The following is a 17358-nucleotide window of genomic DNA, read 5'->3' as shown; positions in this document are numbered from 1 at the left end:
AGGAAATCACAATCCAAAAGTTTTACACTTCAGACTCAGACCCTAATTTTAAGTGAACATCCTCTTCTAAAGTGAGCCCTCTGGAGTTTGGGGTACAACACCAGGGAAATGATGACAATTGGCAGGATGAAGCCACAGGGGGATAGAATGCCATCATATCATGTGCTTTTATTTCCACAAATTCTGTGTATACAATATACAAGGGTCAATTAGATTTAAATAGCTCCAGACCATGCCTTGCAAACACTAATGCCTCTCTGACAAACTTTTATTAAATACATTGTTCTGTCTACCTCTGCTTGCTGTAAAGCTGAAAATACGCTTTCACCTGATGGCTAAAAAGGCTGCAGTCAAGGATATTTTAAACACAATCTCCACTTTCTTGGCATCTAGACTTTGATAAGCTTGACTGTTCCCAATTAGATGACAACAGAAACATTTTAAAATAAATACTGTGCAGAGTATAATTTTTTAAGCAAGAATCCACCAGGTAAAATAATTCAAAAACCAGCTATAAACAAAAGCATCAAGTCAAAGCTGGGCACCTCAGAATAAAACTTGTTCAAATTTGCATACCAATATTTCTTTAAATGACCTTAAAAAAAGAGTGGTTTACATACACAAATCTGTGTCAGGTAATGTTTTCAAAGTTAACCTAGTTGCATTCCAGCCTTTAAGCTGTTCCACATCACATGTCCTTTGGACTCCACCCCTCCAACACCCTTAGAAGGAGAGATACTTTTAAACTGTGGATACTCAGTGGTGTTACTGCTCACAACAATGCTGCCCCTGTTGAAGTCCCATCACCAGGTAACACCAGATTTCAGAGAAACTCTCATGCTGATGCCTTTCAACATGCTCCTGAATTTCATCCTTTATGGCCAAGAAAAGCCAATGACATTTACAAAACAATGAAAACCACAAAACCCAGCAGAAAAAAAAAAAAAAATCAGGGCCTTCTTAAATTGCAAAGTCTAGTCTGAATAGATTATTTTCATTGTGATTTTCAAATGCTTAGAATGAATGGTGCTACTAAATACATGGGAAAGCCGCCCCATAATTAAACAAAGGAAAACTCAGAAAGCCTGTCACCAACTGAAGTCATCAAAGTGTCCAGCTCATGATATTTTGTGTCAATCTGTCCTTTACACCATCTTGAAACACAGTTCTTCCTTTACAGCATTTCCCAGCAATCTCAACATTTTGAGTCAATGTTGCTTAACATTTCACTCAGCTTAAAGCCCAAACCCTCAGATTCTGCACAACACCCCCAGGAAAACTCCTCTGCAGCTCAGTATGCTGAAACCAGTCCTCTGCCAGAAGCTAGAGCCCTGTGAGTGTCAGCAGGAGTCAGCACACCCCCACAGCCACCCCAGAACACAGACTGGGGCACCACCCTCAAATACTGAGGCAGGGAGGTGTAACCCTCTGCAGCCAAGAGGTGCTTGATCCACTTCAGAAAAATGGGGTGTAACAGACAAAGGTGCTTTGGACAGGATCATTCAAAAAGAAGTTTCATGAAAATTTCCCACTAGTGGTCTGTGGAGCTCTTAGTCAATTGCAAGTTTTGAACTCCTACAGAAATTTATCAATGAAAAACTGCAAACCCTGCAATACAATGAGAGAGAGCAAACTGCAAATTTGGAAGAAAGCAACATTTTAGATTTACCATTTTACCACAGCACACACTACAGCTGCTCCCAATTTTACCTGCAAGCTTGGCTGAGGTGTGCAGGCACAATTCAGCTTATGATAACATCTATATTCAGCACAGTATTAATGTAAAGTAACATGGAAAAATCCAACACGTGCTGTTCAGAACACACTGTGTTGCCAAGGAAGAGTTACAAGTGCTCACAAAAAACAGCAAGAGACGGCATTCCTCAGCCTGAGGAAACAGGAAGAAGTATTTCCTTTTGCTTGGCACAAAGCCTGAGTTTGTACCTTTACTTGGCACAAAGCCTGAGTTTGTACTATCATGCAAGGTAAGCTCTGCAGGAAGGCATCTCACAACCTCGTCTTTCCTTCAGCCCCACAGCTTAGCATTCTCTTTTTTTTCTCTTTTCCCTTTTTAAATAATAAAAGGAATAAGCTTATAGAAAGCTTTTAACTTGAATGGTTTTGCAAGCAGCTAACTTCTGTGATTCACAGTATCAGCTTTTCTCTATTAATTATGCTTGACCAGCCATTAACCAGAACACTGAACATATCACAGTCCCAAAGGGAATGGAGGGAGCTTTTATCCCATGTATCTCACACTCAGCTCCCTGGCAGAAATCACACCTGAGTGACATTAGAGTCACTTGACTACTGAAACTGAATTTTCACTCCTGTCAAATATTTTCCACTCATGGCAGATGTTGACTTCTTTAGCAGCACCCCAACTGATAAAGTGTAGCCATCAGCTAAGAAAAGCCATCTTTATTTCATTATGTGAAAAGAAGACTGAACGCTACCCTGAACTCACAAAATCCTTTTGAAATACATTGTCACAACAGCCTCTCCTGCCTTACTCACCTAAGACTCTTAACTTGTGATTTGGATAGTAATGTTACACTGCTCCCCCCAGGCCCCTGCTGAGAACCTGAACGTTTTCAATTAAAAGGTGTCCATTTGCTGACTGAAGACCATCACGTTGGCAACTTAGTCACTAGGGCCTGACGGGCAAGTGGAGTAACAGAGCCAGCTAAAAAAACCCAAGCAAACAAATGAAAAAAACAAACAAAACAAAACAATCCAAAAACAAACAAACAACTCCCAAACACCTATACACACACAACCCTTCACTGAGACTGAGGCAATCTCCACCCACTTTTAAATAATCACAGTGACTCTCACAAGAGGACCAGAAAGTGAAAGCCATCAGGATACTTTCATTTCCCAGAAAATCTGCTCCCACACCTGTGGCTTTTCTACTCAGAGAAAGTAGAAAAGACTTCCTCTCTTTCAGTCAGGTCCCAGCAACTCACACACACACATCGCTTTTTAAGAGTTCTGTTCTCTAAAAAGAACAGAAAATCAATAAAAAAAAAAAAAAAAAAAAAAAAAAAAAAAAAAACCACAAAAACACAACCAACTAAACCAAACTGAAAATTCAGGCCTTTAAAGGAATTTATTCCTACATGAATACATGTGACTGAAGACACAGCTCTTAAGCTTTTTGTTTACTTTTTATACTGTGGAATACCAGGAATGTCACATTTGACTCTTGACCAGCTGGGAATTGAAAATCAGTACCTCCACTGGAGAAAGTGAAGAACAATACTACTTTAATACATCTTTAGGCACCTCTGGGCACCTCAATAATCCCCCTTCACTGGCACTGCCAGCAATGGCTGTAAGGGGGTGACTGATGCAGCTCCTCAGACAACTCCTGGCACAGCTGAGTGTCAGAGACCTCTCTGGTGGTTCTGCAAAGATCAGGGCCCAGCCTGAAAAGGCATTCTCCAAGTCCTCTGGAGCCTCAGGCTGATTTACCAACCTGGCCACTCAGTCCCCAGCACCTGTGACATCCCTCAACGTCACCATTCACATCACTGGAGCTACAGAGCCAGCTTCTCAGGGACTGAAAAACTGGGCTGCCAACTCCTGGATGGGTGCTTCAGCAGGGAAGTAGAGAAGATTTAGCCAGAAGCAGAAGAGAAATTCCATCTTTTGTTCTACCTTTCATTCCCCTTCAGTTACTCAAGTCCACGGACACCAGCTAAACTCACAGAATTAAGGAGATGCCAGCCACAAATATCTTCTTAGGCACAAGAGTGTAAGAAAGGCAACTGTTCAATTACCCTTCCACTTTTCTTTATGAAGCACTTTTTAAAGTGTTAAATACTTTTCTATTTTAAGACATGGGTAATTTGTTTTTTTGACCTTTTCATAGAAGCTGATGGGTTTTACTACCTTTTGTAGCTGCTGCTCATAGTAGCTGTGAATACAGAGTTATCCTAAAAATATTGAGGGGAGGGGGGAATGTGTGTTAAGGATTTATTACAGATATTTTAAAATATACTACCAAAGCTTACCAGGAAAATCTATAAACTTCCATATTCTGAAGCAGTATTTTCCTTTCAAGATGTGGACCAAAAATATTTAAAGACATTATTTCAGACAAATTCTAATGCTAGTACTATACTTGTAAACTCCTGCAAACACAGCCAAAATCATTACTGAATTTCTGTGAAAGGTTTTCTGAATGCAAAAAGTTTTAACCTGATGTTAAAGGTTTCATAAAGGTGCTGATTCATAGCATATATCAATAAACACAACCCTCCAAGATTCAGCAAGCTTGCATAGATACTAAACAAAAAAAAAAAAAAAGACAAAAAACCCCCAAAACTCACCACACACACACGTCCACCCATTCCCAACAAAATCCATCAAAACAGTCACAAAACCAGAAGGCATTCAGCAGACCAGTTTGACAAGGGCTTTCAAAATTGCTTTGAATGACTGGCCTTTGCACCTTGCTCTAGCTTTCAGAAATACCAACAGGAATCTGTGTCAAAGGTGTCACTACAAGTATTACAAAGTTTTTTGATATGAGCTTCTTAAATACAGAACAAGATGCATATATTTAACAGCATAACTCCGCAGTCCTTCAAGTAATGTTTGCAAATTACTCAGTAGTTGGTGCAAATACTTTCAGTAAACCAGTGTTGTTATTCTGCTCATTCTGGACAAAAAGGCACTAAAGCTCTGGGTACCAGCACTGGCAGCTCTAACACCCCACATTCAAGCCCTCCAAGCTTGGCTGTCACACAGTCCAAACACAGACAGCTTCCCATTCATGGGGAAATGCAGAAATCATCCTCATTCTGTGACCCAGGGACCATTTCTCAGGTGCAGAGGGACACTGGTCACAGGTAAGAGTGACTTGGGTCTTGTGATGAGAAAGGGAACCTGCAGCCTCTTGGATCCACCAGGCAACTCTGAACTCAGGTTTTAAAGATTTGAGGTTTTAAAGGTTTGAATTTTAAACCTTGGAGGGTTGCTACCTATTAAGATGGGAAAAAAAAAAAAAAAAAAAAAAAAGAAAAAAGAGTAGAGAGCTCCCAAGATATCTTCCTTGTGTACCAGGTGCTCAGTAGATACTTTGCAATCACTTCCTGCCATTTAGGACTGCATCATGTCAGTTGGTGGAGACAGATGACTATCATCTGCATATAGCAGCTATTGCTATTGCTCTTAGGAAAAAAAAAAACAAAACTCAGTGCCATACTATTAGCTAAATATTTAAATAATAAGTACATCAAAAGCATGGGACAAGCACAACAGAAGCAAACACAAGCTAGCACAATTTTCACTTTTTTACCCCAAGAATTTAGTATCAGACCTTGCTTTAAGGCAGGTATTATTTCAAGTGGTAAATATCCTTAAAAGTTTGTGCTTCTTTTAGAAAAAGAAAAATGAGCAGAGCTGACATAGCTCTATTCTACTATTATTCTACTATTCCTGAGACTACACTGCCAATGCACTGCTGAATCACAGGTCTGAAATAACAGTGGGTGTGGGAAAGCAAAGGACAGATAAAACAGCCTTTAAATCCATGTATCAACCAAATGTCAGGCTCTCTCCAGAAGCAGCAGAACTTGATAACACACATTGCTGAGAGGCCAGCTAAGTGCCACCAATTAAAAGCCAGCTTCTTCAATCTGCCATTCCGAGATGACCATCACAGTAATTATCTGAGCTGAGACAATGCTGAAACACGTTTAACCTCCCCACATCACAACTTCCAGTTAGCAGGAAAATCACATTCACCCAGCCTGTGTAGGGGACACTGGCCAAGGGAAAGATCTGCACAGCACATGGGGCAGCTTGGGAAGATCTTCCTCCTGGAAGAAAATTGAGGTACACAGCCATCAGCCATGTAGGGCTGCTTGGAGTACGGGAAATCCTGCAACACTCGTGCCTTATTTCCTCAGCAGCAAAATGCCTGACCAAAAAAAAAAAAAAAAGGATTGGACAGGACAGAAATACAGAAATACAGATTGGACAAAACAAGAAGCAACTTTTTTTTTTTAAATTCTCTCATTGTTTACCTTTATTCACATGCTTTAGTCTTACTGTAAACAGTACCTATAACCTTCACACACCGAGCAATGTCAGAGAAGCACACAAGGGCCATGAGCAACAAGAATAATTTGATTAATTATTTGCTTCAGGACATAATTTACAAGTTTTAACTAAGGGTCAAGATGACCAGTAGAGATGAAAGAAAAAACTTCTTTTGACCTGACGCAGCTGCTTTAACTACACAATAAACTAAAGATAGCTTCAGTGGGAAGCAGGCTGTTTGTAGTTAGAGCATTTATTAATACAAACCTACATCTCCAAGTGCTGCTGAAGTTTGACACACACTTCCTGTATGGCAGTAAGAAAACATCTGATGAACAATGTTGGGAACCACGGCTCCGAATAAGGTATGCTGATGACTCAGGCATCTCTTGTAAACCCAATGTATTTCTGCTTGTATGTGGTTTCTTCACGCTAACAGAAAACAATTGTAACCAACTTTGAGGTGTCCAGAACAAACTCCCTTATTTGTGGACATTGGGTTTTTCCTCTTTTGAGGGAAAATAGTAAGTTATTGCTATGGTAGCCTCTCCACCTTTCGTCCATCCATCAGGCCACTGCACCTTCACCATTTGCCTTCTTACATGCAAATACTCAATCAGCGTTAAAGTTTGTAATCCAGTTAGCTAGCCAGTCTCACTAACAATGAGATACTCACTTTGGAGTCATATAAAGCTTTTTTACAAAGATTTGCCTTTCCCTCACTCTCTAAATGCATGCAATTAGGGATAAAACAGGTTAAAAGCAATTGCAGATGATAAAATAATCAGATGATTCAACAAATATAATAATAAAAAATCCCTTCCATGAAAAAACCTTGATATTTTATTCAGTTTCTCTAGACACTTAAAAAAGTGGCCAACACCCACAGATGCTGATTACAACTTCAGAATTATTACTAGCTGTATTTTTTATTGCAGCATGGATTACCTGGCATATACCACAATCAATCCTCAACCTCCTTTTGGATTTGAGGCTCAAGTGAAACTGAACTACTGACCCACAAGCAGTAGTTTAGCTGAAAACTAAGGATCCTTCTAGCTCAGCTGAAAACCAACATTACTCCTTCAGGATTATTGTCAGAAAGCACAAATAGGCAGCACTGATCTTGGTCCAGAAAGCACTATGCAACTGACGTGATAATTACGATATATTAACTAAACACTGACAAGAGGTTTTGTAAAAGATAAACTTGCTCACAGAAGTTGTCAGATGCACAGCAGCAACATCAGTTTTCAAACACAGCAGGCACATGTAGCAGCAAATCTGCTACATTAACCTGCGAGCACACCCCAACTGAAAACAGTGAGAGAGGAACAAAATCGGAGCGCTCAGCCCTTGCCTTCCTGCTGAAGCCGCCAAAATCACTGCTAACTACTTCCAACTATGAGAGCAGCCCTCGGCCAGACACGCCCTCCCTCCAAAAAGGCTTTTTAAATGCGAGCTGTACCACTTTAACCAATTACACCCTAATCAGCACATTCCCACTGTCCACTCTTAGGGCTGCAGCCATTTAACTCCCACCCCGACTACACCAAAGCACATCCACCTTTATCCTCCCGTGAAGGCAGTACACGCCATTAAAACACTAATAAAAATCAGGGGAAAGGCAACAGTCATACCACTAACCGCAAGAGTTGCGTTAACCTACAAATTACCTTTAAAACATGTTATTTTAAAAGCGTTACAATTTAATTTTAGACATTTCTCTTGACAGTTCAGTTCAAGGAAAGGAAAGCTTTAGAAGGTATCCTTTTTTTTTTTTTTTCCTTCTTTTGACAGAGAAACATTCTCCTCCGAGTCCTGGCGCGCAGTAAAAGGCTGGGAAGCGCCGTCATTCCCCTAACCCCGCTCCATGATGCACGTTACCACGAGTCCCCAAACCCGGCACTTTTTCACTCCAGCAGGAGCGCGTCACTCGCTGGAAATAGCGTTCACCTTTGGCAGGCGCGGATGCCGGCGCTGCAGGGTCACGCCGGGCATGTGCAGCATCTCCCCCGGGCCCGCGGGGGGCTCGGCCGGCACCCCGCGCTCTCGCTGCCCAGCCCCGCTCCCGCCGCGCTGCCCGGCAGCCTGCGAGCGCAACAGGCCCGCCCGGGGCCGCGGGCAGCGCGCCGGGGCTCCCCCGAGGGCAGCGCCCAGCCCGGGGCCGGCATGACCCGCGGCCGGGCCGGCAGCGGCCCCCGCTGCGGCTCCGCGGCCGCCGGAGCGGCGGGGCCCAGGCGAGGCCGCGGCACGGGGAAGGCCCGGCAGAAGCTCGGCACGGGCAGGAACGGCGGGAGCCGGAGCGGGCGCGGCCAGGCCCGGGCGCGCCGGGGACGCGGAGCCGCTCCAGGCCGGGCCAAGCCGGAGACTCACCTTGGCGGCGCCGCCGGGCTGCAGCACGTTCTGCTCCACCGTCATGGCCCCCGCGCGGCTCCCGGCGGCGCCCCGGGCTCGGCGGGTGGCGGCGGCGCCGTGCGGCGGCAGCTGGGCCGGGCCCGGGCTGGGCGAGCGGGGAGGGAGGCGGGGCGGGAGGGGGAGCCCGAGTCACCGCCCGGCGGGGGGGGCAGCGCAGCCCCGCTCCGGCCCCGCCGCCACTCCCGGAGCGCCGAGCGCCGCCCTCGGCCCGGCTGCGGCTCCCGGCGACGCCGCCCCGCGCACCTGCCCCGGGCGCAGCCCCCGCCCGGCCCCTTCCCCGCCCTGTCACACCGCCCGCCTCCATCTTGGGAGCGCCCGGCGGCCGCGGGCTCGGCGGGGCCGCCCCGCTCCTCCCTCGGGAAGGGCTCCGCGTCCTTCGCCCGCCGCAGGGGCGGCCCAGCCGCGTCCTTGCCCGGGGAAGGCAAAGTTTGCCCCGCTGCGGGGGAAGCGAGGGCAGCTCGGACCGGTGCCGCTTTCCAGGGGATCGCCAGGGAATTTCTGCTTCCAGCGTTGTCGCTGCTCGTAGCGACAACAAACCGAATCGCCAAATGAATCACAGAATCACAGCATGGTTCGGGTTGGAAAGGGACCTCTGGAGATCACTCGCCCCAACCCCCCTGCCAAGGCAGGGTCACCCAGAGCAGGTGGCACAGGAACGTGTCCAAGTGGGTTTGGAATGACTCCAGAGAAGGACACTCCACACCTTCCCTGGGCAGCTGCTCCAGTGCTCTGCCATCCTCAACAGACAAAAAAAAAAAAAAAAGTTCTTCCTCGTGTTGATGTGGCACTTCTTGTGTTTTAGTTTATGGCCATTGCTCCTTGTCCTGCTGCTGGGGCTCACTGTTGCCCCACCATTCTCTCGGCACCCACTTTGGAGATCTTTGTACGCATTAATGAGGTCCCCTCTCAGTGTTCTCCAGGCTAACCAGGCCCAGCTCTCCCCATAAGAGGTGCTCCAGACCCTGATCACCTTTGTAGCCTTTGCTGGACCCTCTCCAGGAGCTCCTTGAGGAGTCTAGAATCAGACACAGTAATGGTGCATCCTAAAGTTGCAGGTCATCCCTTTCCCTGAGGTTTGACTGGGTGAGCTGTGGGGTGATAGCGTTCAGCATTCAAATTGTACAGGAATATCATTAATGTATGGGGGGATGCAGCTGGTCTTGGCAGCCCACAGTGAATTTCAGCACCACAGATAAACAGTATTAGGGAAGAGATTGTCCCTCTGCCACCCTGGGTGTCAAGGAAAGGGCAAGAAAGGGCTCTGCTTTGGGCAAAGTGACTTGGGTGGCCAAAACATGTTTGCCCAGAAGCAGGTGAAGGGCAGCAGAGAAGCCCACCCCACATTTGGAATGCCAGTGCATGGTACCCGTGTCCCAGCTCCATTTCCAAGGCCAGTAAAGCTTAGTCTGTAGGAAAAGCTGCAGAGAGCAGCACGGTTCTGAGAGCCCCAAGTACCTAAAAACATGAGCTGGGAGCCTAATGCAACAAAATGAATTACAGCTACTGCTTGTGTGTCACACACAGTCTTTATGAGACTGTAATTCAAGGCCTTCCTCTCCCCACAGTGGAGTATGGATCTTTTTAAAACTGAGGTTATCAGGTAATAACATCACTGGAAGATCCTGGACTTTAAGTAAAACACAAGCACAACCTGCAACCACTGCTTTATTTCACCGTAGATCCTGTTCAGGAGATGTTGCAATGTAATCAATATTTGCACTTCTCAGGTTTGTTGCCCACAGATTGTATCAGTTTTAATGTTGGGGTTTTTTTTTTTTCCTTTTATGCTGCAATATACAAGGCAATTTTTAAAATTAATGTTCCCAAAGAATTTATTGTGCAAAAGACAAGAAAGTATGCAGATAATGTAACGGGATCAGAAATGGCTTGCAAATTACTTTACTGGAGATAGGAGTGGAAATTTTCTCTGCTCAGACTGATGGCTACATGTAAGAAAGGCAACAGTAGCAGCTTGGGCCCTTCTTAAAAACCTTTTCTGCAGCAGCTGTGTGGGAGTGCTAGTCCAATTCCTCTGTCCTCTTCCAATCATGCTTTTTCTTATACATTTTCACAGCTTCTTCATCGTATTTTTGACATGTGCTATGTTCAGATAACTCTCATCAAAACTATTATTTACATTATTTGAAAATATTATAAACAAATTAGCATTTAAATGAAATACATTTGTCTTAGAATATTTTTTCAAGTGTTTTCACTGTTTCATTTAATAGCTTTCCTGCATCCAAAAATAAAATGTATCCAAAGAAAGAAGAAATCATACATTTTGTTCAATTCTCTTTAAATCAGGATAGCATAACAAAATCACCTTCCATTAAATTCCCCTCCCCAATAAAATGATCACTTTTAAGGGCTCTGGCTTCCTAACTTTCTTCAATACGAAAAAAGGCTGAGCAATCCAATCCCAAGACAGGGATTTGCCATTGAAATACATCATCTGAACCACAACCATGCAAATGAGGGTTCTGTCTTACTTACACAGTGTTGCTGGGAACCAGAGTTCCCTGTTCTGTTTGCAGCTCAAGCTCTCCATGAAGTACAGTGAGCACAAGGCCGGAATTTGTACCTCAGCAGAAAACACTAATAATTTTGTCAAGGCCACAGTTTAGGAAGAATATATACATATATTTATATGTTTATATATATGTGTATATATTTTCACCGAAGTTTGTCAGGTTTCCCCTTAGTTGCTCCTCACCTTTTAACAATATTACAGGTTTGGCTGTTACCAAACATGGTTTGGTTGTTAAACAATTGGTGACACATTGCACAACCTCTGCCTCCAACTGCTTGGTCCCCTGAGCAAGGTTCCCCCTCTTCTGCACCTCCTGCTCACCCGCAGGGCTGGAGAGGTGATTCACCTGAAACACAAGCACAGACTCCCCTCCCCCCTAAACTGGTTGTTTTCTTCTGCTAGATCAGTTCCCCAAAATGGTTCACTGACTGGCTGCAGGAACAGCTGTGCTGGCCCAGAAGAGAGGGTGGCCCAGGCTCGGTGATGGTACCCATCAAGTTTCATTTCACTCATTTCTCAAATCAGTAAGTGATTGTGCCTTCCTGATCTGCACACTGCCAGTTGGAGGGAAAGCCTGTGCCTGCTCACAGGAATCCTTGTTTTCCCATTTTTGCAAAGAGCAGCCAAACATCAGCCAACCACAAAACACTTTAGCACATGTTTTATTGTATACAAAGATGATGTACAACAAGAAATAGCTCATTATTTCCCTCCATTTTCAATAGACTTGGGTTTGCCCTTAATTAAGTGCAACATTTATTTAGGGCTTTAATTAGACTGTGGCTGTATAAGTTACAGCTGGGGAAGTACAAGTCAGGACTTCTTGGTTTTCTTTTCCCAAATGTGTAACCTGCTACACTGGGGATGAGAAAGCCCTGCTTTAAAAAGCACAGTGAACACTGCAAACACAGACTCTGTAGTTAACCCTGGATTCACATTTCCAAACCCCACCTCAGAGCACTTTTACTTAGGCCTTTTGGCTCTGCAGTAAATAGTTCAGCCAACTGACAAAACCACGGCCATTCAAGCAGCTTTTATAGCATGACACTTTTGAAATCAATTGGCAATCACTCTCTGTGTCACTGGTAACAATTCAAGCATTGCTTTGGCATCTGCAAAATCCCCTGGTGGTTATCAACCAAGGCAACCAAAATAAAAACTAACCAAAGTTGTAACTCAGGAAAGAGAGCAATCATTTTCTGAAAACCCTTTGAAAATCTAAAAGTAAAATTTAAAATGCGCTGAGTATAGGTTTTGTTGCTATGCAAAACACAACTTCACATTCCATTGTTTATCGACTTTAAATTGAAGGTTCCTTACCTTCTAATTGCTTCCTGACAGCAGATGTCTGCTCACGTGCCATCTTAAAGTCAAGTGCTACATTCAAAATAAAAATTCTCAGATTTAGAGTCCTGAGTTCATGTAACTGCAGCTGAATTCCACAGAAATTATGGATTTTACAAGAACCTGGTTAAAGTGCCCTTTTTACCCTAGCTATCATGACATTTTATTTACTTTTTTGACCACTCTTGCACATTGATCATATTTCACACAGCTTTCCTGAGAGGGTGTAACATTTTTTTGTATGTGGCTGAAAGTAATTTAGAGCACAGCAATGACTGCTTGTCCTTCCAAAAGACATTACCCATGTTTTTCAAGGAGCAGAAACTTACAGAACTGTTCCCAAGATACTTCTTTCTGTCGTTGAAAAGGTAACTGATTTCAACCAGCATGTTCCAAAACAAATCACTATTTCCACTGAATTAATTTTAAGCAAAATAATAATTAGCATTCCCCCTGATTTAGACTTTACCTAATGATTACTTATAATGTTGATTTTGAAACTATTTCCACTCAAACACTTATTACTTTTAGCACCATAAGTGTGTAACACTCACATTCAACATCTAAACAATTTTTTTGGATTACAAAGTAATAAAGCCAGTACTATATATTTTTTCCCATTCTTACTTTGCATGTATTTTCTCAAGTGGCAAACTCCCTGTCCCTCTCTTTCATTCAACTACTCAGTCATTTCTTGCTTTTTGTTGAAGCAAAAGCTCATTGACCATGATGACAGCCTATCAGAACTCCTGGTCAAGATTCCTGTATACGCAGTCATGTAAATGCACACTGCACTCTTCCTTAAATAAATATTGACAGACAATTGTTTTCTTAGATAATGACCTTAAATTTGAGGGTCTGTGTGGACAAATAGGGTTGTTCTCCATCAGGATAATGTAATCCACACATAAAACTAGGAGTCAAAGCTGACAGGACTAGCACAAAATTGTTGTAAATAGCAAGAGTTCTATTACCATTATAGTGCAAGGATTCCATATTGCCAGTTTCATACCTCCTTAATGTTTCTCACAATCAACTCCTCTAAACACTGACTGTTCCTAACCCTTACAGTAATCCTCTGACTCCTGATCCCACCAATCCACTCTTTTATACCACTTGTTCTTATTGGCTACAGGTGTGGCCTGTTAAGATCAGGCCTGTTCCTAATCTTTAGTAATCGGTCCAGCTGCAACTCATTGGGGGATAAAATTACATTCTACACCACCTTCATTTACCCATAATGTATCCCCCTACACAAAATTCCCATGTTTTGCTTCTGTCATTTTGGATGCCCTTCTTTCTAGCCACCCACAATCAAAGATAATAATAAAAGGCCCCAAACTGTAGTGCATAATTTCACAAAGGTTTCAGGTATTGAGTTCTTAGGGTGATATTAAAATATTTCAGCTAGTTACCCAAGTTCCCTGTCCTAGGCATGGAATGGCCTTGGATGCTTCAAGCTGGGATGTACAACATCCAGCAACCTACAACCTTCTAAATTGCTGAGAGAGGCATGTGCCCAATATCCTACCCCTGCTATGGACAGGGAAAATACTTTTGAATGGGTGGGAAGATGCTTTACATAAGGATTCATGTTTCACAACTAAAGCTTAATGATCCTTGCTCAGGTCCAACCAGCCCATGTCCTTATCACAGCCTGGTCTGCAGCCTCTCTGCCTGGCCACTCCTCTGGAATGAGGGGAATGTGGACACCAAACCCCCGACAGTGTAGGAGGGAGCAGCTCTCAAATCCTCCATCTACTGGGACAGTACTCTATATACAAGGGTCTTAAATAAGGAACAAACATCATTACTGCCTCCCTCAGTGGCTGTATTTTTAAATGAAGAACCCAAGGCTCTGCATGCCATGTTGATTCACCCTGTCAGCATGCTCAGAGCTCAGCTATCAAGTGCTCTCTGGGAAGATGAACTGGGGAATACCACTGCTTCCCGCTTAGGGAATGTGCCTAGGTATTCAGCCCTGGCAGAGCAGAAGCACACACACAGAAAGAGTTTCCTCAGCACATAGGAAACTTTTCTGATAACTATTTGTTTGACTAAAAATGTACATGGCAGTTTGCCTTTTTTTGCGTGTTTGGTTTTTGGGTGTTTTTTTTGTTGTTGTTGTTTTTGTTATTGTTTTGTTTTGCCTTTATTAATCTTCATTTTCAGCCTACTCAGCTTCAGACAGGCAGGTTTCTATAGACCATGGTGGGCATTAGCACAAGTTTCATTGTATTAATCCTGTAAAAAAGTTAAGGAAAGATCAGGCAGTTCATCACAAATGACTATGACTTCCATAGCAGGATTTAATTACAGCTTCTGGGCTTTTTTCCCCAAGAAAGGATTTTAGTAGGATCCTGTAGGATTTTTACAGCCTAAAATTTTCATGCCCTCAGACTATTTAAAGATTTTTTTAACTTAATAGCTCTTAGTCTGTATCACACAAAACTACTGAGTAAAAGGTGTAGAAATTTCCTCAAAAGGAACTGCATGTTTACATTTTTACATTCTCTGAGCAGTTTCCTCTCTTTTACATCCAGATAACATGTCCTTAATTTCCTTAAATAGCTGTTAGTTTGGTTTGTATCTTCCTACTGATTGTAAGATATATGTAAAAAAAAATGAGTAGACACAAAATATTACTGATGTGTGCATGGTCAGGCTCACACCATCTTGTATTTTTACCTGCATATAGAAACTAAATGCTTTTAAAATATATTTCTTGGGCAGAAAATAACGTATTCCTTGGTGTCTGACCACATTTACTGACTGTAAAAATAGCAATTTTGTAAGTCAGAATGAATAAGAGAAAACAAAAAACTGTTTTGTTTTCTTGTCATAGTTTTAACCAGCAAGCCTGCTTTTCCTAAATGGTACAGAAGAATGCTGACAGTTGCGGACCATTTCACCTGACATATCTGTCTTGTTTTATCTGAAAATAGTGTTCATTTGGGTGATTAAAAAGTTTTCATTTTAATAATTAATCTGGGGAGGTTACCTACCAGAAAGAAAGAAAAAAAAAGTTTTTAATCAATATATATAATATATTGAATAAATAATTATATATATATTATATATATATAAAGTAGCCCTTTAAGATTCCTTTATTGCTATTAATTCTTCTTAGAGATGAATTGAGGGTGGTTGTGTCTGTTGTCAGTGGCTTCTCTAGACACAGCTGTAGGCCAACCTCCAAATAAATATGCAACTTTACTCTTTGTGTATTCACATGAGGGAAAATATTGGGCTCCAAGAGTACACTTGACACCACAAAATCTGTCACTTTATATATTCTAATGAGATTTCCATTCCCCCTTGTCCTGAGAAGAGCAACTGAAAGCAAAGTCATTTAATATGTTCAACATTTAAAGCTGCTCTTGTCAACAGATTTGACTGTGACTCTTCCTCATCACGTTTGGTATATAAAAATGAAACCCACCTAATAGTAAAGTCAGCCTAGTGACCTTTACTACTACAGTATCAGGCACAGCTCATGCAAAGCCTTTAAATGTAAAAACATGGACAGCTGGGGTGAAACATAAGATTGAAAGGGTGACACATTAGCTAAACAGGAGCCTGAGGAGATGAGATGGGGTCATAAATTGCATTAGTCAGACTGTTTGAGAAATGATCTCCAGTGGCATTTGCTTCTCATTGGGGACTTCCATTGATGATCTTTAGTATGCACTGGTAAAACTCTATTAGCTTCTTACATATTTGGTAAATGTTCCCAAAGAAAACCATCCTCAGGGTCAGCTTTCCTGCCACAGAACTGAACATGCAGAAGGGGCAGAGTGCTGCAATAGCTAGGAGTCCATGCTGAACAGCTACAGCAAGGGTTAATTTTGGAGAGGGAGAATCTAAAATGGAGACAGGAACTGAAGTGGTGGTATTAGGCAGTGCTTTTGGGGAACTTGGGAGCAGTGGCCTCCTCAGAAACACTGTGCAAGGACTGACAGCAGGAGCTGCTCAGAACAGCACTTCATGCATGTTTCATTGAGGCACACTGCACATGGGCACACTTTGCAATTTAAAACAAGCTCAATATAGTATTCCAGAGAGTCAATGAAACAAGAACATCTCCAAAGTGTTCTTTATAAAAACAGACAAAATTGAGACAATAAATAGTTCATCACATGGAGACTGATTACTAAGTGTGCAGGCAGAGACAGAGGTTCATCATCAGTAGCTGGTCAGCATTACAGGGAGGTGATGTCATACACTTAATTTAGCTGTCCAAGTAGAAATGTGGGCAAAGCTGTTCATTGTGAGGGCTCTCTCTACTTTTGTTAACCAAGGCTGGGAGGTGGAATGGCTAAACAGAGCTCAGGGATGGCAAAGCATTAACTGTAGAAGGACACAATCACAAGGAGGGACTGTGGGAAAACCCCACACTATGGGGGGCTCTCTGCACCAGGTTAGGCAGGTGGCTGGTGTGGAAGCTGTGCAGAATTTAGTGTTCCTCCACTCTGGAAGCCTTTGCAAACACAACTTCATGGCCTGTCAAAACATTACTATGCTGCACTGGAAATACGAGTTCCACACACGTGACAGAGCAAGAGAAACAGGACAAAAAATTTGGAATTACCCATCTCACCTGTGTATCTACAGTAAGGTGAAAAGTTCAGGTAAACACATCTGAAAGATAAGGGAGTTTCGTTGTTGTTGGTGTTTTTTTTCTTTCAGCTAGATGATAAAAAATAATTCAAAATGTTCTTTAGTGAACTCTGGTCACCACAGAGGAGACATGTGGATCAATGTAATAGACAAATTCAACATCTTTGTGTAAGGTTCAAAAGGTGTATTGACTAATTCACACAATGACATGAGTTTGGATCTTCACTAGGTGAATTCAGTGGAAGGAAAACTTTGGCTCTGGGATCTTTACTTTAAGACCAGGTTTTATGGATTGAAGAGTCAGTTTGACTCAAGTGGTCATGGATTTGAGGATTCATCTAGAAAGACCCTAGATGAAGGCATCTATTTCCTCAGAATCAGTATTGATT

At 42.8% G+C, this 17358-nt stretch overlaps 1 protein-coding gene across 2 annotated transcripts in view; it reads right to left on the bottom strand.

The window, feature by feature from the left end:
• The window catches only part of USP25 (ubiquitin specific peptidase 25), an 88616-nt gene extending 80101 nt beyond the window's left edge, over positions 1-8515 (bottom strand). For both annotated transcript variants that reach the window (XM_058045337.1, XM_058045336.1), the window contains exon 1: positions 8431-8515. In XM_058045337.1, the coding sequence (XP_057901320.1) occupies positions 8431-8475 (45 nt within the window). In that variant the 5' untranslated portion in view covers positions 8476-8515. The remainder of the gene's footprint in view (positions 1-8430) is intronic.
• Between the last annotated feature and the right edge of the window lie 8843 nt (positions 8516-17358).

This window comes from Melospiza georgiana, chromosome 2 (assembly GCF_028018845.1).
Source record: "Melospiza georgiana isolate bMelGeo1 chromosome 2, bMelGeo1.pri, whole genome shotgun sequence".
Classification (NCBI taxonomy): domain Eukaryota; kingdom Metazoa; phylum Chordata; class Aves; order Passeriformes; family Passerellidae; genus Melospiza; species Melospiza georgiana.
The sequence above is the reverse complement of the archived record's forward strand: the minus strand, read 5'-3'. Positions and strand labels throughout refer to the sequence as shown.